Below are 23,687 nucleotides of genomic sequence, written 5' to 3'. Positions count from 1 at the left end.
TATTCTTTGGGTGAAATGGAAGTCCAGTGAAAAACATGCTGTCTTCACTTAGACTATTGTTTTCAGAGGAGTACAAAGGACTGTTGGAGAACTTCCTCACATGTTGAAACAACAATAACCTGAAGCTCAATGTCAGCAAAACCAATGGGCTGGTTGTGGACTACCAGAGGATCAGGGGGCCCCCAGTCCTAGTTGTCAACCAGGTAGAGGGAGTGAAGAGGTTCGACTCATACAAGTACCTTGTGGTCAAAATCAATAAAAAACTGGGTGCTGCAGACCTTCTGTCAGTCTATAGTAGCCAGTGCTCTGTTCATCGCAGTTGTGTGCTGGGGTGTTGGCATTAAGGCTTGGAGGTCAGCAATCTCAACAAGCTGTTAAGGAAGGCCAGCTAGGTGATCAAGTTTAAACTGGAGAGTGCGGAGGCAGTGGTGTAGAGGGGCACAATGGCAAAAATCAAAGCCATGTTGGATAACCCTTTCTTATCCTCTCTACAACGAGCTGTGGCAGATTGGCTGTTTGCTGCAAAGAGTATGAATGACAAGATCAAATCCTTCGAGCTGTTCCTCATCCCAGTCAAGGGTCTAAGGATGGAGGATATTGTTAGCTGTATAGATTATTTAGCCCCTTTAGGATTTGTGATATAGGGAAGTATAAATAAAATTGCTCTGAATTGATTTTGTTAAACGTTGTTGTTCTTGCTCTGCTGTCTATATGTTACTAATATAGATGTTGCTACAAAGAAGCTTCAAATGCTAAAAAATGAACGACTCACAGACAAATCTCCTACCCGGCAGCACAGACAAATCTTTGGGTTCAGTGTTTCACTCAAGGACACTCAGACAGTATGAGATCAACCTCCAGCATTGTGTTTAAAGGATGACCTGCTCTACCCACTCAGCCACAGTCTAACACAAATTACAGATGAGGCTGATGAGAATGTTATTAGTTGTGCAGGTATTTTGGTCATAAAGCAAAGTGTTGCACAAAGAGAAATTCTGACTAGAAAATGCCACTAGAGAAAAAGTTATTTTAATGGATACTGATGGGGAACATAAACGTTTGTCCCAGATTTCACGGCAATCCATCCAATTACTGTTGAGACATTTCAAAAACAACAACAAATGTCACCCTGCTACTGGTGTTAGAGGAAAGTAAAGGGGTCGTCAAAGCATTCAGATACCTCATCTGGGGATCATGGGTGTCTGTAGGAAATTTTATGTCAATCCAACAGACAGGTGTTGAGCTATTTCAGTCTGGACCTAAGCGATAAAGGGACCAACCTATTGATCAACAGACCTCCGACGTAGAGACTGATATTGCCATTAATACAGCGTGTTTTGCACTCTCTCTAACGCTCCTCTGCCCTTACATCAGTCATTTAAAAAACGTAATATCAGGAGTAGAGGACAAGAAGATTGGGAATCTTTCATATCCTTATTTCCCCTGCTCAACCTCCTTTTGCTGAGGGCTAGAGTTTGTTATGCCATCAAACCATCCCACAGCCATGTCATTACTATGCTGTCAAAGTAGTGTCAGGCTGTGGGGTTGGAGTGAATAATGGGAGTGAGGTCACCATCTGTGGAACGTGATATGACAGGGGCTGCAGGAGTCCAAGTCAAGTGAACAGCTCTTTGACAGAAGGCTGAAGAGCTGAGTATGGCAGCCTATTTGACAACTCCAGCTCAGAAAACAACACGTGTCGGGGAGATTGCATTTGCAATACAAAGAGCCTTCATGTGTGTCGAGCACCGTACAATCTGGGGCTTGGTGAATTTAATGGAAATCAGTTAGGTGTGATTTCACCCATTATGCACAAAATATGTCCTATGGGTGATTTGAAATGCGTTCACACTTGTGGCTAGTGTGAGAAATTTAATTTCTAATTCCCCTTCGAATCACACGCAGTAATCTACTGTGACCGAGAAGAGCAGAAAACCCTGTTATCATAAAAACAGCAGGAAAACTGATGGTTGGGATGAAAGACACAAAAGGGGGGAGAAAGACCAAAAAGAGAACATTTAGAGCCAAATAAAGATAGAATGTTTACCTTTGACAACGAGTTCAGCAAAGTTGGAGACCCCAGAGCCCCTGGGGGACTGAGTGACACAGCGGTAAAGGTCTTGATCCGTTCGCTGGACGCCGTCTAGCTGGAAGGATACCACAAAGCGCCGGTGACTCAAGTGCTTGACTGATGCCGTTGTTAAAATGTCACCGTTGTGTCTCTGAAAAGCAGGAAAGGACAGGGTCAGTGAAAACAGAATGGGTCATCATGTCCGTCTCTCTAACACACACAGGTACATGTCATTTCATAAAGTGTATCATGTACAATATCTACACACACAAACATACACATTCACACGCAGCTAGAAAAATAACCAGCAGATGGAAAGAAATCTTAGCTTTTGCTGTAGTCCCTAGTATGAGTCAAGATCCCAAAACCTGGATTCTTATCTTCCCAGAATGCAACTCTCTTCATTGGACCCTCCCTGCTCGGTAAATGCCTAAATTTATGCTTAGTTTGTTTTTGATTGTTTGTTGTTTATGTTTTTTGACTTTTTTTGAGACAATTCCCTAGAATAACTGTGTGACTAAATGTTCATTTTGTTGATTGAATAGATAGATAGATAGATAGATAGATAGATAGATAGATAGATAGATAGATAGATAGATAGATAGATAGATAGATAGATAGATAGATAGATAGATAGATAGATAGATAGATAGATAGATAGATAGAACAACTTTATATATTGTGTTTACCAGAGATGTACTCATGAGTTTCTTAGAAATAGGTCACTTAGCATTAAAAAGCTTTTTTTTTAAAAAGGACTAATCGGCTAAAGAAATAGTAGATTAAGACCAAAATGATTGTCCTATAGCCAGGTACACAGACCATCCAATCTCCCGTTACAAGCACACACACACACACACACACACACACACACACACACACACACACTCACACTCACACACACACACACACACACACATTCATTAACTATTAACTAGCTCTTGTGTGCAGTTGTTGCTCAGTGAACCCCGGCTATACCAAGCCAATAATGTAGCAAAACAAGCTTAAATTATTGCTATCTAGGTCAGTTCTTATTAGAGCTGTGTGATTAAAAAGGAGGATTGTCCAATTATGTGCAATTTAATTAGAATGGCAGGACCATGTCTCTCATTTAATCACACAACATGACAAACAGACATGCTTTAATAAAGAAAATGAAATCTTGTTAAAATAATAGTGATTAGGGGGGTAATACATGTCATGAGTGTTGTCCCTTAATGGAGCCCATCTACAACCATGGATGTCCTTGGTGTGCAATGTTATTGAACCAAAACATTTAACTGCTCAGCAGTTAGAATTGGGAGACAGATGGGCTTTGAAGCATTAAGGTTTAATCAGTTTAGTAAATAGGCTAACGGATGAGTAGCAGCATGGAGACTGTGTTTCGGTAGAAAAAAGAGAGTCTCAAAGCAGAAACAGAACATAAACAAAAGTGAGTTGGGACAGAAAGTAGGAAACAGAGGGAAATAGTGCTAGAGAAAAAGTGTGGTTCAAATGAATGTTGCATGATGCACCTTGCTGTTGCACTGTGAGAGGCATTTCTCACATTGTTCCACACCATAAAAACCACCAGCATCTGTCAAGGCCACATCGTCTCAACAAAACACATTGTATCTGACCTTTTTTCATGTTTTCAGGTCATTGTCTTTGTGTGAAATAGTAGACATGAATCTTGAAACTCATCCTTTTGATCTGCCAGTTTTAACATCCAAAGCATCTGAGCATGCTGGGATTAACAAGGAAGCCTTTTGGGTTATGCTAGACCATCTCGGCCTCTGTTGTGCTTTTGATTCGGGCCTTCTAAAAGCCACAGACTAAACTCGGGGTTAGCCTTTGCAAATAAACACACAAACACACATCCTCTGATTAGGGTTATGCAGGTAATTCATTTTCTGACTGCAAAGAAATAAAAAAAACTCTCAATTCTACTCTGCTGCATCTTCCCCATTTCTTTTTACAGTAGTTTCATTACCTAGCATGTGGATTACAGAAAGGAGGCAGGGGAAATCAGGATGAATCAAATAAGCATGAGATCACTTCATGTTATGTAAACAATCTGGCTGTGGCTAATTGGCGTGGAAACGACAAAACGATCTGTTAATCTGGCAGGCGTGTGCCGCAAAGACTGTGCTGCAGCTGGTACGGCACACACAATGAACACAAAAGGGCACAACAACAGAAAACAGCAGAAAACAACAGTGACGTGAGTCCATAAGCAGAAAACGTGGCAGCCAGACATGTGTGACGCAGACAGAGCAGACAGAGCAGACAGAGGTATGGTGAAGAGGACAGTAAAATGCAGAGGAGAGGCAGAGAAGGAGCATTCCCATGGCCTGCAGATCTAATTACAGCAGGCGCCTGTATGGTTATGCCAGCTAATTACCCAAAGCATTTGTCTTCATCCTTGTGTTGTGACTAAATGGCTGGTTTGATAAAGCGTTCAGAGAGGTGGGAATAAGGATGCATCAATTACATAAATCACACACCTCCCAGTTTAAAACAATACAGTAGGGTTGCCTGAGGTCAACCGTGATTAACACTAGCTGTAATGGGTGGTAAGATGTTGGCAAAAGCCGTGAATGTGGCTTCACAGCATCTGCAGCATGAGATGAAAAAAAATTCAGCCCCACAGCGTTATGACGTTTGGTCCTTTAATCAGGGCTACATAAAGAGAAGGATTTCAACACCACAGAGTTATTCCCCACCAGAGGAAGACCTGCGTGGCCCGTATGACCTTCACAGAGTAAACCATACTAGATGAAAAGACAGATATCTAAAACACAGCACATGATTTGAATAAAAACAGGAGGCAGTGAAGAAAGCAGAGAATGCTATGATCCGATAAGCAATGCAACTTTTCAAAGGCAATGAAGTGAGGAGGCTTCAAGGCCTTCATGGCCTTCACAGCATAAAAACTCTGACTACAATCATTATTTAAGCTCAAGCACATCTGGGACACATAATAATTCAAAAATAGAGAAAACCTTGTTGCAATGGTTATTTAGGGTAACACATTCCACTTAAAATGCAGTGGTGTATATAAAGAGTTTAGATACATGTTGGGATTTGGAATGAAATCTGCAACGTGGTATCAGTAATCAAACAACTACAAAGAGAGTCAAAAAGACAATAAAGAGATACAAAACAACCAAAAAGATAAGCAAAACAGAAAAGCGATACAAAACGACCACAAAGAAAGACAAATTGTCCACACAGAGAGGCAAAAGAACTACAAACAGATTCAAAACAACCATAAAATAAACAAAATGACCACAAAGGGACGCAAAATGACCACAAAGAGAGGCCAAACAAGCAAAAAGAAACCCAAAATGATTACAAAGAAACCCAAAATGGGCGGCAAAAACAACCATAAAGAGGCAAAATGACCAAAGAGAAACACAAAAAGATGCATAAGAACAACAAAAGCACATAAAACAACCACAGAGACACTCAAAACTACAACAAGGGGACACCAAACGCCTACAAGGTGACACCAAAAAACCTAAAAAAGCATTTGTTTTGTGTCTCTTTCAGTCTTTCAGTGTGTTTTGCTACTTTTTAGGAGAGGCGAAGGGCCTTTCACATGTCTGTGCCCAGGGGCCAAAGTATCAATCTGTCCATGACCTGAGGTGCTTCTAAAATATTATAGGATCCAGTCTATCAGATGTCAAAACCAACCAAAACCTGCTGTTTTCCTTTTCTACTGTTGGTGGTTTAGCAGTACAGAATACAACAGTCACACATTTCTACATCAACTACACCATTAAACTACTGACCTCCAGCAGGAACTTCTCAGCCTCTGATGCTCTTCCAGCAGCAACACACTGAAAAGTAGCATTTTGCCCAGCATTGACCTCCTCATCTCCTAGCCTGGAGAAATGCGGCGCCTTATCTAAAGAGACAGACGGAGAGAGAAACACAGTGAGATCAAAAGACTCCATTACCATTCACCCAGTAACAAAAACAAACAGTTACACAACATTACATTTTATCACTTTTTTTTTTTTTTTCAAATACATAAACAGGAATTTCAGGCTTTATCCAATGTTTGCCGATAATTAATTCAATATAACAAACCTGCACCAACAACGTAAAAGCAACAACAGTTTTTTTTTCAGTTGAAGGTTTGAAGTATCGCTAAACTCGAGTACTTTCTATTGTAGTTTAGTCTTCAATTCATTATGCTTCCTTTTTGCATTGATAGTACTGATGTATATTAATGTATATGACCTAATATTAAAATTACTTTATCCTTTAAGTAACTATGTATTTATTTTTTGATTGCTCAAAGCAGTTTGCAAAAATGAATTTACAAATGAGGTTGCAGGATAAAACCAGACAATCAAAGCAGGGGGGGGATGTTGATCTTTTTTGTGTACAGAAAGTAGGAAGGGGAGAGTGCTCGCGTCTGCACCCCACAGGTGGCCATGTTTCATTTGAGTGGCTCTCACTCCTAAGGTTGATTCATAATTAATGCCTGAGAGCCAAACATAAACGAACAACGAAATGAGTGTGAATGGAAAAAAATATAGTGGCCCTACAGTTGGCAATAACTGCTGTGTTGTACAGCTAAATGTGTCAGATTTTGTCCTCAGGTCTCTTTAGCATGATAAATATTTCATTGGAGCGTAACACTGGTTTTAGTGTCAAAGACTAAGACTCAGGAGAAAAAAACAAAATAGTCAACCATGCTTTACCCAGAATTTACAGAAAGGAACTTGTTAAGCTTCTATTTATTTCGTGAATTTATTCTTACGATGAGACACTTCCCTTCGGGTTTTCACGTCTTCCTCCCTCGTCTGTTAGCCGCTAATGCAGGCTGGCCATGTGCCACATCATAAGGCATGTTCAGGTCTTGATGAGAGTCTTAATTATTTAATGGCCACAGTGGGAGCATTCAGAAGATGCCATCTGCTGTCTCCGGGAGAAACAGGGTGACTGACTGGGTGGTGCACATACAGCACGGGTACGACCAATCTCACAGCCGGTGTTCATTTAGTAAAATCATTGGTGGTATCCTATGAGACATGACGTCCCTGAAAAGTCTTGATAACAGCAGGGGATATGTGAATATTAACAGGAGGATAACGCTGAATCCTTGTGACTTGTGTCAGTTATACATGTCACTTTAAAGCAGTGTGGACCATTGGTGTTTAAAGCGCTTTGAGCCCTCATGTTCAGCAGTGGGTTGTACACACCAATGGGTGTGACACTGAAAGACCAGGTATTAAGACTTAGTGAGTATGTTTTACACAAGGTCCTCAGGGGGTAACAACACATTGAACTGCCACCCTCACTGACACAAAAACAGCTCCTCCGCTGGGAGCCATTGGTTACATAAAAACCCACCTTGAATATTCTCATGAAGCTTTGAAATGCAGTGCTTGATGTAAAAAAAAAACCTCAGTGACTTGTGACAAAATGCTACACCGCAATTCCAGTCAAGGCAGGGAACATGAAAGCCTTTAGAGAGAGACTTTAAGATTGAACTGATTAACAAATAAATGTGTCTGTCAAACAAGGCTGGAGGCAGGAACGGCAGGTGTATTTTCCGGTGGGGAGTGTTGGCATTTGGGTGTCACAGTGTTTTAATAGCACTTCTGTTGTCGCCGGACGCCTCAGGACAACCTGCAGTACTAATATAAAAGGTCGATCAGCCATCACTCTTCTCCGCATCCTATTGAAATACATATTTCCCTCAAAACCATTAAACTTTCTTTCCCTCCAGCACCTCCTGTAATTGCAATTCATTGTCAGAAGTGGCACTTACAGCAGGGGTAGTTGAGCACCATGATGTCATCTATGGCAATGTAGCCTCTCCGCTCTCTGGAAACTGTTGCCTCAATCAGTACCTGCAAAACAGAAGTGAACGTGAATACGTGATGAACAGATTTAATTCATAACCAGAACAGCTAAAGCACACACTTGCGATTAACCTACTGCTCTCAAAGCTGAAGTGTACGGGCAATTTTCTGAAGAACATCGAGGACTGTTGGAATTCTATTGCTCTTGTCCCCCCCTTTCGGTGACAGAAACATTATTTACAAACGAGCCAATCACCACATGGTTGCACATCTGCTGACCCAAAACAAAGAGCTAGACAATGAGAGAAACGGGAGAAAGACAGAATCATAAAAATAGGGAGATGGATAAGTTTTGCCTCAGTCCGCAGGGCCAAGAGAAATAATAGCTTTATCAGGAGGTGGCGCCTGACTCATGAGCTCCATTCAACATTCAGGGCACAGGCTGCTGTGAAGCCATAACAGCAGATAATACAGCTTGCACAGGGCCACGAGACTCATGGGAGGACAAAGCTCCATACCGTCCTATGGAACAATAAGCTGGATGAGCAGCAGGCTCTCATGAAACCTAATCAATATCAAATCACCATCCTCAGTAATAGTGAGAGAGTTATGAGACACAGGGGTGATGTTTGTTTTCACAGCACCAAGGACAGTCTTCCATACCCACGTTTGATCGAAGGCCAGCTTTGAGTTATTGTTTCTCATAATCCTCTGACCAAATGATTACAACATGGTTCCTATCAGTGGGTCTTGATTTTTACTGAGGCAGCCACACACACACTCAATCTATCTTATATCCTCAGAGCTATTTTAAATGTGTTTGTCTGATGTCTGTGTTTACAGGAAGGCGTTGCTGAAATGGGTTGTACAAGATTGGAGCTCATGCTTCTCAAAGTTATGCAACTGAATCAAGTTATAGTAGCTTCACCGGTGACTTTCTGGCTTGCAGAATTATTACAATGAGGCTGAGAACCTGAAATGTGATACCGGCATTTCAGGGCAAAAACAGAAAGAACATGTAAGTTAGTACTTGCATGGAGACAGTAGTTTGACCAAAAAATCCAAAAGTCCAACAAATAGCGTGTTCAAAAATGTTAACTCCATCCCATAGTCTACCTCAGATAATGCAGTTTTCTTATTGTCTTTCAAGGGATGAAAAAAACAGTAGGTGTGCCGTAAGATCATTTTTGGGAGACTTGAGCCACATCCAAAGGATGGAGTGATTCAAATCATGTTTCAAACTCCATCCACTGAGGAAAACCTTGAGACGTTATTGAAAGTTCAGAAAAAAGCTAAAAAGTTAGCTCTGATTTTATAAATGTTTTTAATTGGTTGTCTAAATATTTCTTTCTCTGAGGACGGAACTATGTTTCAAACTCCATTCACTGAGGACAACTTTGAGATGTAGTTGAAAGCTCAGGCCAGAGCTAGAAAGCTGACCTTAAAGTAAGCTGTTTTTGTCACAATATCTTTTTTCATACCTCGCTTTGCAGAATATGAAAAGCAATTTTTACAAAACCTTTTTCCTTTTTCACAAAATAAGCCAAACTTCAGTCATATAACAAAAAAAGTCCTTGACCGAAAAGACACCCAGCTAATCTTCACCAACACAATCAGCTTGTGTTCGTACACCTCATTCAAGAGTCACAATAACATCTTTGAGACCTCTGGCCCAAATCCCAGCTCCACCTTCTTAGACCTGGGAGGGAAAACTTGTGATTACAGCAGCAATTGGTGTGACAACATCCCTGGCCATGCATGACGCCTAAAGGCACCTGCACCGAGACATCATGATGGGATGTGGGGAGACGGGGTCAGCTAAAAGACTCCTGACAGAATGAGACGCAGAAGGACAGGCATGCAGAGAGAAGCGAGGGGAGGCTAGAAGGTAGACAGAGGGAGAGGTGAGGAGGAAGCAGGAGGAGAGGTCCTGGCTGCTGGGTCTCACTGTTTGAGAGTGACCCTGCTCTGCCTAGAACTGGCTGCTCTCCTCTGGCTCAGGGAGGAGCACTCAGGCTAATCTTCTTCTGCCAGAGTCAATTTTCCCGTTTGTTCCCAGACACCACTGGAACCTGAGCCAGAAAAGGCCACCGCTTTTAAAACGGGAAAAATTAACATTTCCTCTTTTCATCATTACCACTTTCCCCCTGTTTCAAGTGGTCTATTTTCTTTAAAAGCCTGTGCGGGATCTTCTTCTCTCATTTCACTCTTCCTGTCGTGCTTTATTTCTTTCCCTGTCCATCTTTTTTCTCTTGCCGGCTTCCTTTCTATTCTGCAGCTGGCTTAACATACAATATTTACAGCAATGATTAAAGCAGAATGACCTTCAATATGTTGACCTGAGCACTCACCATCATACCATCAGAGTAACATCAAAATTAGCCAGAAACACTGATTAGGCTTAATGGTATACACAGAAGAGAAAAAGAAAGTCTTACAAGTGTAATTGAAGGTGCTATTACTCTCTGCTGAGCTAAAACACTCAATAAGAGATTGATTACTGGTTAATCCTCAGTCTTCTTGGCCATTAGGATAGGAGGTTATTAAGAAGGAGACATTCAGAGCATTTGTTTCAATAAGCAACCTTCCCAGATTTTTATTGAAAGCCACTTTCCCAAAGAAACTTTCTGTAAACTTGTACTTTATTCTAATGAATGGCTACTTTACTTCCAAAAGATATAAATATGCAGGAACCATCTTCTGAAGAAAAAAATAAAAGCGTGACACGCAGTGATTTATGACTGATATAAAATGCACATTAGGAGAACATTTTACATTACCCTGCATTATTGGCTTTTAGAAGCAATTGTTATGTATACAAATCAAGAGATGATTTATCCGGCCCTATAAACCAGCTTCTACCTTTCCCACTCCAGTCAGGAGACACCATTAGACACAGGGCTTTCATTCACCATTAGACACAGTCAAAGATAAATAACTCCTTAAATATTCACAGACAAAAGGTCACATGCTGAAGTAAATCTGTTCTGGTGGAAAAAGCCAAAGGATAGCAGCCTGTGTCTGACAATATGGTTTAAATCTCAGGAGTCTCAATTTGCTCTCCACAGTATTTCACAGAGGTCTTTTCCATAGCCGAAGGCTCAGCTGGCCGGACTCTCAGCAGGCTGAAGTAGGGAAAGTAGACATGAGGATTCTCATTTACAAGTCTTTGATGTGCCTACCACTATCCAACTTGTTCCTTTTTCTTAAAGAAATTAGTCTAATAAGGAAACAAGGTGGAATCATGGGAAACGTTATAAAGTAGGCTAATCTGGTTTAAGAGGTCAACAGGCTAGATATGCACAGAATGTGATAATCAAATATATGCAAATATAATATTTGTTTATCTTTAAGATATTCAAAATTGAAAAATACGCTTATTCACTGAATGAGAAGATTGATGCCACTCTCATGTGTCATTTGTTAAGTTCAGAGCTGGTTAGCCTAGCCTAGCATATACAGTTTAAGCAGGGAAAACAAGCTAGACAGACTCTGAACATAAGGTAAGACAAAATCAACAAACAAACAGCAGTAAACCCCCTCTAAAGCCCACAAACTAACCCATTGTATCAAAAAATCATCACCACACGAGGAGTTAGGTGCTGGACTATGTTCCTGGCAGGGCACAATAACTTCCTGAAGGATTGCCATCATTGTGGGGTTTCCAGACAATGGGTTTTTGTATGTATCAATGTGCATTTGAGATGACGTGAGTATTCCATTGAGATCAAACCTATCCTTAAAGCAACAACACCTTCAACAGGGAGGGTGTAGTGAAAGAGGGGATGAATAATATATTACACGTAATATCAACAACAGTAAAGCAAGGCAGAAGAAAAGCACGAAGAAGATTCTGACATTTGGAAAGAGACGAAGTAGAGAGAAGAAATGTGAGAGACGGTAAAGAGGGGAGGGGGACATATCTCCTGCTGTAGTTGGCAGTCTTGGAGGGCTAGATAACATCTTTAATATTTGATAACAAAGTTCTCCAGCTATTGCAAACACTTCTACCAAAAAGAGGCAGAGAGAGAAATAAGGCAATGGACACCAGACCACCACAACATCTTCAATCGAGATATCTCAAGGTGATCTTGTTCCATTAGATTTTCACCCCCAAAATCCATCGCAATCCAAATCCCAATTTCACAACAGTGATAGAAGAAAGTGATGTGTGTGTGTGTGTAATGCTTCTTCAATGCTGATATTAATGCAAAGGGCAGCCTGATCGCAGTGGAAGATGATTGGGGTGATTTGGGTTTCTGACATATTCATTCTTTGTTTTGATGATTGCAAGAGAATGGCTTTGACGGTTTTTAATTACATTCCACAATTCCTTTTTTAAAACATAAACCGTGTCTTACATGTGCTGTAAACAAGGTATTTAATTTCACTGTAAATCATGAAGTGAGCAACCTTCATAGTTTTCTCACATCTATATCTGTGCAGTGTAAAAGGCTAAACTGACATTTTGTATCTCTGTGCTGAAGGCAAGGAACTGGAAGCGCTAATACAACCTAAATATAATAAGACGGGAAATACCCTCTCTGAAATAATGCGTCCTCCTGGGATTTATCTTACTCAGAGACAAAGATAAAAAGGTCCTCTTCTCCACCTCTGCTTCAAACGAGTGCTTCACTAGTTTAATGACATGGTAAATCTGCCTACCTATAACTTAAAATACAAAGTGATTGTATTAGACTTGAATAGAGCTGAAATAACACAAAACCTTTACTAATTAAAGTCACACAAGCTGCAGCTAACGTGCTTTAGAGCTAAAAGTCTCGGGTGAATTTCAACAGAACTGTGATGAAGCAAACCCAAGCTATAACAGAGTCCCATTGCCCTTTTTTGTTGTTGTTCTGTTTTCATTGCACAGTTGATGGTTAACAACAGAGGATATCTAGCATTAAGAGTCTATTAAAGAAAACATCCAGCCTTACACCTCCACATTTACCCTTTTCTGCTTTGTCTGTTTAAAAGAGAGCAGTGACGTGTGGCAAGGCAAGACCTTGTGTCATTCCACAGTGATGAGCTCTTTGACTGCAGAGGGATTAGCAATGTAAGCTGTGCAATATGTGACTTTGAGGGGGCAGTTTGTTTTGCTCTCTTTGTACTGAGAAGCAAGCTCAGCGGAGTTAAAGTAAAATGGGAAATGAGAGAGGAAGCAAATAGGAAAAGCATTGATTCCTTACAGTAAGATACACTTTCTCTAATGGTGCCAAAACCTGGTCTCCCAATTCACCCAATTTTAATCCAATACCTTTAAACACTGTGTTTTCCCACACATGAAATTGTGGATTTTATTAAAAGGCTGTACTGTCAATATTAATTTAAGTGTTAAGCATTTATTTCTCCTGTACAGTTTGTCCTGTCTTCAGAACCATCTACTCCTCCTCATAAGCCCTTTATAAACTCCTTTATTTTTTTTACTTTCTCCTAAGCGGAGCCTTTCATCGGAGGACAAGAAAGTGCACAACTCCACTGAATAAGAGGAATGGAGATTGAGGAGAACAGAACCGGTAAGTACACGGGCACATTCAATAATTGTTGACAGAAAAAGAGAAGGCAGGTTAAAACTTGTTATTATATATTTGTGAAGTATCTGTCCTAATTTGTGAAACAACGGAAGAATAGTGGTTGAGACTGTTTTATAACAGAGAGATCACAGCTCAGCTCTAACTGCATCCATCAGCAGCGAAGGGCTCCTTGGCAAAAACACTCGACCATTTTCGGCTCCATCATTGTTAAACATTCATCATAAGAGAGACAGCTATTTAATACATTTAATTGGGGCACTGTAAAAGTGATGATTCACACTGAAAATGCAATGAAAAGAAAAGAACAGACAGTGAGAACCTCATTATTTGTTACACCATTGAGCTAATGAACAGTTTTACTGGCAATGGTCCTTGCTGGCTTGTTTATGCGGGGCAAAGCTCAAGAGGAGGTGTGACTGGCAGTAGCATTGATTAGTCGAGCTTGCAGTCCTCTTGTATACTGATTTGTACCTAGTGAGATGAGACCTAAAACTACAGCATATAAAGATCCAAAGTCTGTACTCTCAGCTCCACTAGCATCTGTACGTAATGGGTATTCCCCAGAGAGGGTTTTTTTCAGAGGTATTTCTTAAAGGCAGAGGGTTTCTCAGTATGACTGTTTACAGGTTTATGATGTCTGCATTTCAATGAAATATGAAGATTTCTGGAAAAAAACATTCTTGTCAAGACTAAAAGAAACACCGATGTAAACATCCAGATCAATAGCATTCTGATGTCTCCCGCTAGATATGACGTGAGAGCCAGGAGGTGATTAGCTGAGGGTCTCATAATGACTGAAAACAGGGGAACACAAATAACTCTTTCAATAGGTTAAAAAAGAAAAACACATACCATCACCTCTTAAGCTCACTAATTAACAAGTTGTATCTAGTTTGTTTAAATTTGTACAAAGACAGCTGCCTGTCAACCTCACGGTGACCACCAGCTTCCAGGAAGTCACTGCTTCCAGCCAAGAAATAGTCAGGCTAATAACCCTTTTAAAACCACAACTTGTAGTTATTATAGTTTTTGTAAGAATTAAATACATTTGGTATAATTAATGAGCTTTAAAAGGTGCTGGTAGGCTTCTTTTTTTATTTTTAACCTTTTTCTACTCTTAATGCTATGCTCTGCTAAAATGTCTTCTCATCTAACTCTCAGAAATATAGCAAATAACTATTTTCCCCAAAATGTCTGACTTTTCCTTCACAATAAATCCCATGAGGCTTTAAAGTGTACCACTGGTTGAAACAAGGTTATCTCGATTGTACCTTCGTTAAAGTGCAAAGGTGCTCAAATATGTGTCTTTCCTTACGTACATTGTATGTCTTATCTTATTTTAAGATCATGTGAAGTTGGTAAACATTGCAAGCCTACGTCTAGTCCTCTATTTATACAAAGGACTCTCTTTTCCTTAACATAGTGAAGGTCAGATCTTGCAGAGCAGAATAGAATTTAATTAAGTTGGGGGGGGGGATTGACAGTTCTTGATAAAATGCACAGTAGTCAACTTAATTGCTTTTTGACAGCTCCGCAGCGTTTGCAGAAAAAAGCAATTGAATTAATAGATGGATATCCCTCCTGTTCACCTGACTATGCCATCTACAGCCCACAGCACATCAGGCACCAACAGTAGATGCCAGTCAACGTCTGTCTACTACGAGTAGGTAGTGACATGTCGAGCAAATTGTTGGAGAATACACAGTACACAGTCCTCAGTGGGTGAAATCTATAGCAGGCATGCCCACAAGAGAACTAGTTAGGGCCTTCAAGCACTCACGTTGGCTAGATTCTCAAGGGAATCCATGCTAATTAAATTGCAAATGCAAGTAATTAACACCAGATTCACCTCAAGGCTAAAATGAGTGGTGATCAACAGAGCCTTACTGTGTACCATTTTTCATCTGAACAAGATGTCGGTCCATGGGTCTGCAGATCTTAATCACGAATATGAAACCTCTCTTGGCTGTTAAACTCATCAGTGTCAGAGGAGCATCTTGTTTGATTAACACATCATGAAATCAAGGACCCATTAATCACTTCATCACATGTAAGAGTAAAGAATCACGACCTGAGAGTGAGTTTGTACCTGGTATTCATTTGGCCAGAAGGTGCTCACTGCCAGATCCACCTGGTGCCACTGCTTGGCATGAGACCCCGACGTGTTCCACACCGGACTGCCGAGCGGACCCCCGTTGACTCGAACATACGCCCGTAGGGCCCCTGGGCTGTGGCCATCACGACTGTACAGGAAGTAGCTGAACTGGACGCAGTGGGTGTCATTTTCACTCAGTGTCTGCAGCATCAGCTGAGCACGATGACCCACGGCATGCTGGGAAGAGTTCACCAACATAAAGGATCCTGGAAGGAGCAGAAGAAATGCATCGGTTAATTTAGGTACTCATCGCACAGTTTATCAATTCTGCCATTTGTTAACGGATTAATACCTGTTGCCAAAAGCTAAAGCTTCAGAGAATAACTCATGTTCTGACTGCCAAATATTACAAGTTTTAAAAGTCAGGACGGTTGGTTTTGAAGATAAATATATATATATATATCTTAACTGGGAGGTATCACTTATTTCAGCCCAAAAAACATTGTAATCTTTGTTTTATTTTAAATCATTGTGTTTCCTCTACACCAGCTGTCATATATGCATCAGAAACAAGTACTGTAAGCATTTGTTTAAAAAAGTTACCAAGCAGCTTAAATGCCTACGGTGTTGAATAATCTTAAATTGGAAACTCAAAGCAGCCAAACAGACACTAGCACTGCGTCTGCAATGCTCATCTTTCCACAGGCGGTAATAACTTTTTGGTCAGTGTTTTATTATTAAAGGTTAATATATAAAGAAGTATTTGGGGTATTTTACAATTTATTTACTGTGTTTTATCTTTAAAAAGGAAAGCCATTAAAGTAGACATAATGTACTATAAGTGTGCACTGTGCATTATGTAGTAAGATTTGCATATCTGAAAGGGACTGGGGGGTCTCAATATACAGTTATCATTCAATTAATCAGTTAATAATTCAACCTCGAGATACACTTGAATAAGAGAAAATGAAAATGAAACACTATAAGATAAAGTGAATTACGATCAATAAAGTAAGAAAAAAGCAGGAGTCGTATATAATGTAAATATGTAGTCAGAATGGGTATAGATTATTTACACCAGTCTGTATATTGTGAATATGTCCATAGAACAGGTTTTTCAATTGTTAATAGATTTACAGATAACTGTTGGCGGTGTCTATGTGAGCCATTGAGGGATTTGTGTTAAGCAGACTCATATTAACCGAGGCAAACTTGTCACAAAGGAACACATCTGCTGGTAACCATTCTAAGGAGGGTGAATCTAAAAGAAGGAAAAATGAAAGTATTCTCCCTCAACTCAATGTGTAATGTGTATGCGGTTGATAACTAAAATGACACAATTGGTGCTGGCTACGGCACCAGTGAATCCTGGAGGCAGAAATAGAGAACAAGTGAGAGATGGAAGAAGAAAGTGACAGACTAAGCAAGAGAAAGTTTTCCATCTGCAAGGTGACGCCGAGGTAGGAAACGAGATTCACTAACACCCAACCCCCCCCCCCCAAGCCTCCTCTAATCAGGATAACATAACCCCATTGCCCTTTGCCTAGCATCTGTCCCGCCTTGAGTCTGTGCCCGCTAACGTGATTAGCACAACAATGTTGGGAGACCTTCCTGTGTACTCACATAATCAAGCCTGTTGTCTTTGTACTCCAAGGTCTTTCTGTTCTCAGTCAGAAATGAGCCCGAGAGACTAGACAGTCGCAGCCTTGGCGCCAGGTGTCCTGAACACATTTATTCTCCACTCAGATGGAATGGCATGTGAATGCTGGATTCTCAAGACAGATAATTCTTAACATCCCACACAGTGTGCGCCTCTCAACTGGGAAGCTTCCTCGACACACACTATACACTTTCATTTTTTTTTTTACACCTTCCTGACAACTCACCATGCAAACAGAAGTACAGTAGTACAAGTTCTGAGTAGAAAACTTTTATTTGCTCTTCAGGCACAAGAAAAAAAGTCTGCATTGACTGTGTGCAAAACAAGACAAGTGATTGAGTCATCTGCTGCTTTACCAGCACTACTGAGAAAACACTAATTGCCTCCTTAAGTGCGAATAAGACAAAGCACCTAAACTCCCAGGCTGATGCTTTACATAATGACAAGAGGTTCACAATCCTTAACCAAAAGCTAGAAAGGAAGTTAAACTGAAAAGCCCAGAGAAGTAGGAACGGTCATTAGCTGAAGGCTTGAGTAGCGGCCTTCACTGCAAAGCCCTATTGCCCCGCAGCCAACTGCAAGCAGCCCCTGATTTGTGTCTTGTCCCGGGCTGAAGATCTCTACACTCTCATTTCCCATAGCTTAATTAGATCTTTCAGAATCTGTCTCCACTCCTGCACCGTCCAGGCTCCCGAGGGACTCATAAAACAATAGCAAAGGGCTGACGTGCTTCAGCCGTACTGTCCTCACTGCTGGGTGTTTTCTGGAAACGTGCCCCTTGTTTTAAATATAGACATCATTAACACCTTTCTGTTGACTTTGCAAGTTACTATTATGACTATATAATGTCACGTGGGGACACGTGAAGCAGTGATTCTGCCGCCCTCTAACCTCTTTTGAGATTCAAATCGAAGATAGGTGAAGTCATATAATTAATAGGGTGCTGTATGTGAGTGCATATGATGTATGACAATAAAAATGTCCATGAATTAAAGATTGTGGCAAAATGAATTGAGTTCCTTTGAATCTTTTGCTATTTCAATTATACAAAACAGGTAAAAGCAGCAAATCCTCACATTTGAGAGACAGGACCTTCTTCAGTGAATGACCTGTTAATATTAACCTTAGGGTCTGTCAATTTATCTCAACCTTGAGATAGGGACATTCTGAATAACTATCTTTAAAAAAGCTGGGATGATGAAGAACTTGTTACCTTAAAGTAAAGAAGGGGTCAGGGTGACTTGCAAATAATGATGTTCTACTACTTGCAAATACTTGGCTTTGTATGAAAAGTAGTTCTCAACTGAAAGTTATTATCAATAAATCCATGATAATACACTTTGACTGTAACTTTCAGTATTTCACCAGCACTAGCCTTCATAAGTTTGTCTTGTAGGAGAGTTCTGTGGTCCTTTACCCTCTTGTGTAACAGGTCCATCCGAGTTCAATTGAAAACTGCATTTGTCAATAACAGCAATACTTTGCTCCGGGTAAAGACATTAAACTCTAACAATATCGCTTGGATTCTTTTATTTATACTGGTTTCTGAGATATATTTAGACAGCATTTATTATCATAAACAAACTCGTTGACCTTGTTCCCTTTAAAAAAATTCTGCTGAGTGACTTGAAGAGATCAGAAACTTGTGTTACTGGAACAGGATACTCTAAACTTCACCGTTTTCCTTCCAAGGAAAGCACCAAAACTGCATCAATGTCACTAAAACTTGCTTGCTGGTTCTGGTCACTTCTGCTTGATTGAATCTCATCCTTTGATGTGGTTAATAACTCTATTTAAATTGCCAGTACGGAAACATTGATTGACTGGGCTTGCTACTATGCTAGCAGAAGCTTTTCAGTTGTTCTCTAAGATGTTTTTCCACATCCTACCCCAGAGTCAATGTTAGGGCCACTGCTATTTTCTGTCCAATGCATAGACACATTTTCAGAGGTTAACGTTCTTGTGCCATTTATTATCCAATATAAAACTGCTAATATACTTAAGTAGTATATTGCGGTTTCTTCCAAATGAGGGCCATAGCCAAAATTGAATTTCTTGGTTTCAATACCTACATAATGTTGATAAAGAAACATTTTCTTGAGATTTTTTTATTTTTCCTATCAAATGTTCTATATAGGGCTGCAACTATTTTGATAAATGTGTTTATTTTCTAGCTCATAAAATGAAAGAAAGAAGTCCAAGGTTACTTCTTAGTGTTGTTTGTTTTGCAAGACCATCATTCCAAAAGGCAAAAGTATTGATTTTTTTGCCATTTTCTCAAAGATTTGCATGAAGTCCTCCGTGCTCTCATCTCCTCTTGACTAGACAACAGTGCAACTTATTAAGGCTTCAACCCAAATGAAAATTGCCCACCTTTGGCTTATTCAAAATCTAGATAGAGGACACGAAAAAAAAAACCCACCCCACCACTCTTGTCTCCTGCTGTAAGTTTTAGAATTGATTTTAAGATGTGACTGATAACTTTTAACACTCTACATGGTCAGACTCCCAGGTACATTATAGATATGTCAATCCCACAAGAGGTCTCCTGGTTGTTCCAACAAATTGCCTGATTACCCAGGATGGTCTTTTCAATCACAGGCCCTAAGGTTTAAAACTAGATACATGGGCTCATCAGGCTATAGCTAATCTCAATCGTATCTGATAGCACCGCTGGATTAATTAGATACTGTCTCTGTGTAACAAGCTTTTATTGTTTTTTAATTTGTCATATTTGTAATCTTATTGTATTTTAATTGTTTTGCATCCTTTTCTGTTTTTCATGTAGATAACTTTCCATGTTTAGATTTTCATTAAAAGGTAAATGCTGGAAAGTAAATGTAAACTAAATCAGATCAAACTTAAGTGTTTATAGCCAACGTGCATGTCCCCCACACACACAAGACAGCACCTTTCATAAATTATCCTCCAAAGCACCGTGAAATCTGATAAAGTTCCATCCATCCATTGATGCCCCTCCCAAGGGCAAAAGAACATTCATAACAAGATTAGGACTGATCCAGCACATCATGATTCATAAGGAGCACGGCTGGACTACAACCTGGTCACAGGCTGTAGGTGACACTATCTGTGGCAAGCCAACGGATCAAAAGGGAAAAGGGGGGCCATAAACAGAGGGTGGGGTCTGAGTTGTGCGGAGGTGATAGATTGAGGACACAAACAGGGAAAGTGCAAATAAGACGCAGAGTTGTTAACATAGGAGATGTGAAAATAAAACAGACAGCAGAAGGCTAAAATGTACGGATCCTTTCTCTGTATGACCCATTCAGAAAAACTTTGTTCCTCTGACTTCCAAGGCCAGAGTCCAAGATATCTCAGCTACACAAGAAATTAGAGGGAGCAGAGGTCGGCATATAATGGGATCAATGGCTGTGTTAGGGTTTAAGAGGCGTCCTTGATGCTGCTTGCCGTATCATTACTGACCAGCTCTCAGCACATTGGCCTTGATGCTCGTGTTTTCACCAGGCACCTTCATCCTGCCCTGTACTCAGTTCTGAGAAGGTCATGTGGGATTTCATACTCAATCTCTAAGGTTGTGATGTCCCTAAACCGTCTGTTTATTTGCTCCTGTCCACAATAACCTTCAGTGCAAATAAATAAGTAAATAAATATATAAAGTAGAGCTCTGGCCATTGCCTTGAAAGCTACATTAGTGTTGTCATTTCTCTGATGTTTGGTCTCCCTCTGAGAAAACTGGCTTACAAATGTAAAATTGCCTCATCATGTAGTTAAATTGTTCACAGAGTAATAGGAGCTCTCAGTGGAAGACGCTGCAATCACAGACATAAACACCTAGTCGCTAACGTCAGACGTTAATGTGTTTACTGCCCATCAATGTACAACGTAAATGACTTAAAAAGTTATTATTTGGTGTGTTTCTTTGCCTGTCTGACCTCATGGATAATTTAAAAGCAAGCCAGGAGGAAAAAAAACATTAAAAAAAACCAAAAACATAAACAGAGGACTGGATAAAATAAACCCGTTGAGAGTCCCCTTCCTAATGGAACATCTCACACAGGGAAAGTGCAAAAACAAGACATCACACAGGCTTAATCGACTTATCACAATGACACACAATGACAGCGTTCCTGCTGGGAATCTGAGGCTGACCTTATACTCAAAAAGTAATCAGCAGAACAGTTCCCTCCTAACATCAGCAGTCGTTTTGCTGCCTGATTTCCTCAGCTGTAACTAGCTAGTTTACCAAGGCAATGTTGGCTCCATAAGATACTTTGGCTGATTAAAAAGAAACCACACTACAAACTCTTAAATGAACGCCTGGAACGTCGCATCAACATGTCAAGAAATCCAAAACTTGATAGACCTGCTGTGCCTGGTTACCGTTGCTAAGCTATGACTGGACAATGACTGTTAGGTAAGGGGTTTAGCAACCGGTCTAGTCTTTGAAGTTGCAAAAGCTCATGTTAATCAAATATATACATTTTAGGAATTAAAATTTGACATTACTAACCAATCACATGTCTGCTCTCTCTCTCTCTCTCTCTCACACACTCACTCTCTCTCTCTCTCTCACTCTCTCTCTCTCACACACACACACACACACACACTCACACACACACACACACACACACACACACACACACACACACAATGATGTGAGAACATCGGTGTTGGCTGCATAGGACCCTTCTCCATTGCTGCTGGATCAATAGAGCACCCTACCAGCTTTGCATAAGGGCATGAAGGACTGACAGGCTTTCCATTCCCAAGGCTGACACACCACCTGAAGTGCGTAACCTAATCTAATTTTCACCCCCCTCACTCATACTATAATTCACAGCTCCACCTCCGTCATACTCATTCTCTTCCATTCAAATCATTTTTCATTATCATCGCCGACATCCATCAAGCAGCTTCTCTCTCCTGCAACTTTAAAATATTCAAAGTGTACAATAGGTATTGACATTTTCTGTTTTTTGAAACTATCCACCCCTCTGGCTCTGGTACTTCTCATTGACCAGAGATCAATTTAAAATGACATCTCCTCAGTCATTTATTTCTAACCATTAATAATGGAACAGGATTCACTTCAACAACTTATCGTTTTTCATCTCAGCACAGTCTCTCCTGACTGGACTTTACCTTAAAAGGTTTTGAACCATCTACACCCTCATTGTGTCCTCATTTTTTGACTTCACTATTCTCCCAAGATCTAATTTAAAATTTTAAAAGGGACCAACAAGTGACAGAAATGAAAATATTGAATTAGGCTTTCACTCATAACCTTTTACCAGTAAATTCTTCTTTGTCTACAGTGCGAACAACCTGTCCTCAATTTCTGTTTTTAATTTTCTCTTATCATTCAAAGCCAGAGCTGGGACTGTTTTCTCTGCAGGTCTTTATCCCCTCAAGTAGAGGGCCAGTAGACCATTACCAACGCCTCTGGGGACAGCCTGGTGCGCACAGGATAGAAATGGAGAGTGAGATAGAGTAGGGGGCGAGCTGAGGACTGATGTTCGAGCAGAAAATAAATGAAATACAAGTGGTGCTATTGTCGAAGTAGCCTCTGCCTTCCAGCATTTCAGCAGGATGAGGCCATGTCAGCAAGTGCTGTTGTCTTCTTTCCAAGAAGAGATGGGGGAAAGAGGAAAGGTGCAATTTCTCAACAGTCTGCTTGCGTTGACCTTTTGAATTGTCCTCGAGGCGGTTCAGGATCAACTGGCAGAAATACCCAGGAAAAAAGCCGGGTGAGCAGACACATGACAAAAGAGACGAAGGAAACAAAGAAGTATTATGTACATATAGGTATTCGGCTGTGTCGACCTCATTCACCACACGCTATACATAGTAATATATACTCAGTGGTTGAGGTATAGTATTACTGAGCAGTAAATTGCGATTTTAGATTCTGAGTCATTACCATTTTGCGTCTGACTGACAGGTGTTGCACAGCTGTAATTACCATTGCATGATGTAACTCATTGCTGGCAAAAGTAGTGTGCATGGCATGGCCATTTTCGTTTTTAGTTCCATTGTGGGAATTTCTGAGGGCACTATATAGAGCATGAAATTCACAATCACAATTTGGACACTTAAATAAAATGGTTTACTGTTAATTTAGGATTGGATACTGCTACAAGAAAACCACAATGTTAATTGTGGAATGGTGGCCCAGGGGTGAAGGCACTGACCGTGAACCACAATGTCCTTGGTTTAATACCTTTTTTAAAAACTACATTTTTGTGCATTCTCAACGAGTCATTATATTGCTGGGGCACAAAGTATTTCTGAAATTTTAAGACCGAGGGTAATCAAATCCTTAGTAAGCCATAATTTGGTGGAAACTTATAAAGAGCACTTGAAGGAAACTGACCTTCCAAATACCACACCAAGTGAGTTCACTGATTAGTTCTTCCTCAATGCTTGAAAGTGTGCTAATCAGTAAAATCACTCACTCTAGTCCTGCATATTCTCAGCGCTGCATGGTGCACAATTGACCAACCTTGTTGTAGATTAAACCAAGTCTTAATAAGGACAA

At 40.3% G+C, this 23,687-nt stretch overlaps 1 protein-coding gene across 1 annotated transcript in view; it reads right to left on the bottom strand.

Annotated features, from left to right (window-relative positions):
• The window catches only part of ptprub (protein tyrosine phosphatase receptor type Ub), a 147,625-nt gene that overhangs the window by 51,288 nt on the left and 72,650 nt on the right, over window positions 1-23,687 (bottom strand). Inside the window, exons 3-6 of the mRNA XM_054622258.1 lie at window positions 15,502-15,773; window positions 7,842-7,923; window positions 5,848-5,963; window positions 2,048-2,222 (exon numbers count right to left, since the gene is read on the bottom strand). Of these exons, the coding sequence (XP_054478233.1) occupies window positions 2,048-2,222; window positions 5,848-5,963; window positions 7,842-7,923; window positions 15,502-15,773 (645 nt within the window). The remainder of the gene's footprint in view (window positions 1-2,047; window positions 2,223-5,847; window positions 5,964-7,841; window positions 7,924-15,501; window positions 15,774-23,687) is intronic.

Source organism: Anoplopoma fimbria, chromosome 20 (genome assembly GCF_027596085.1).
Source record: "Anoplopoma fimbria isolate UVic2021 breed Golden Eagle Sablefish chromosome 20, Afim_UVic_2022, whole genome shotgun sequence".
NCBI lineage: Eukaryota > Metazoa > Chordata > Actinopteri > Perciformes > Anoplopomatidae > Anoplopoma > Anoplopoma fimbria.
The sequence above is the reverse complement of the archived record's forward strand: the minus strand, read 5'-3'. Positions and strand labels throughout refer to the sequence as shown.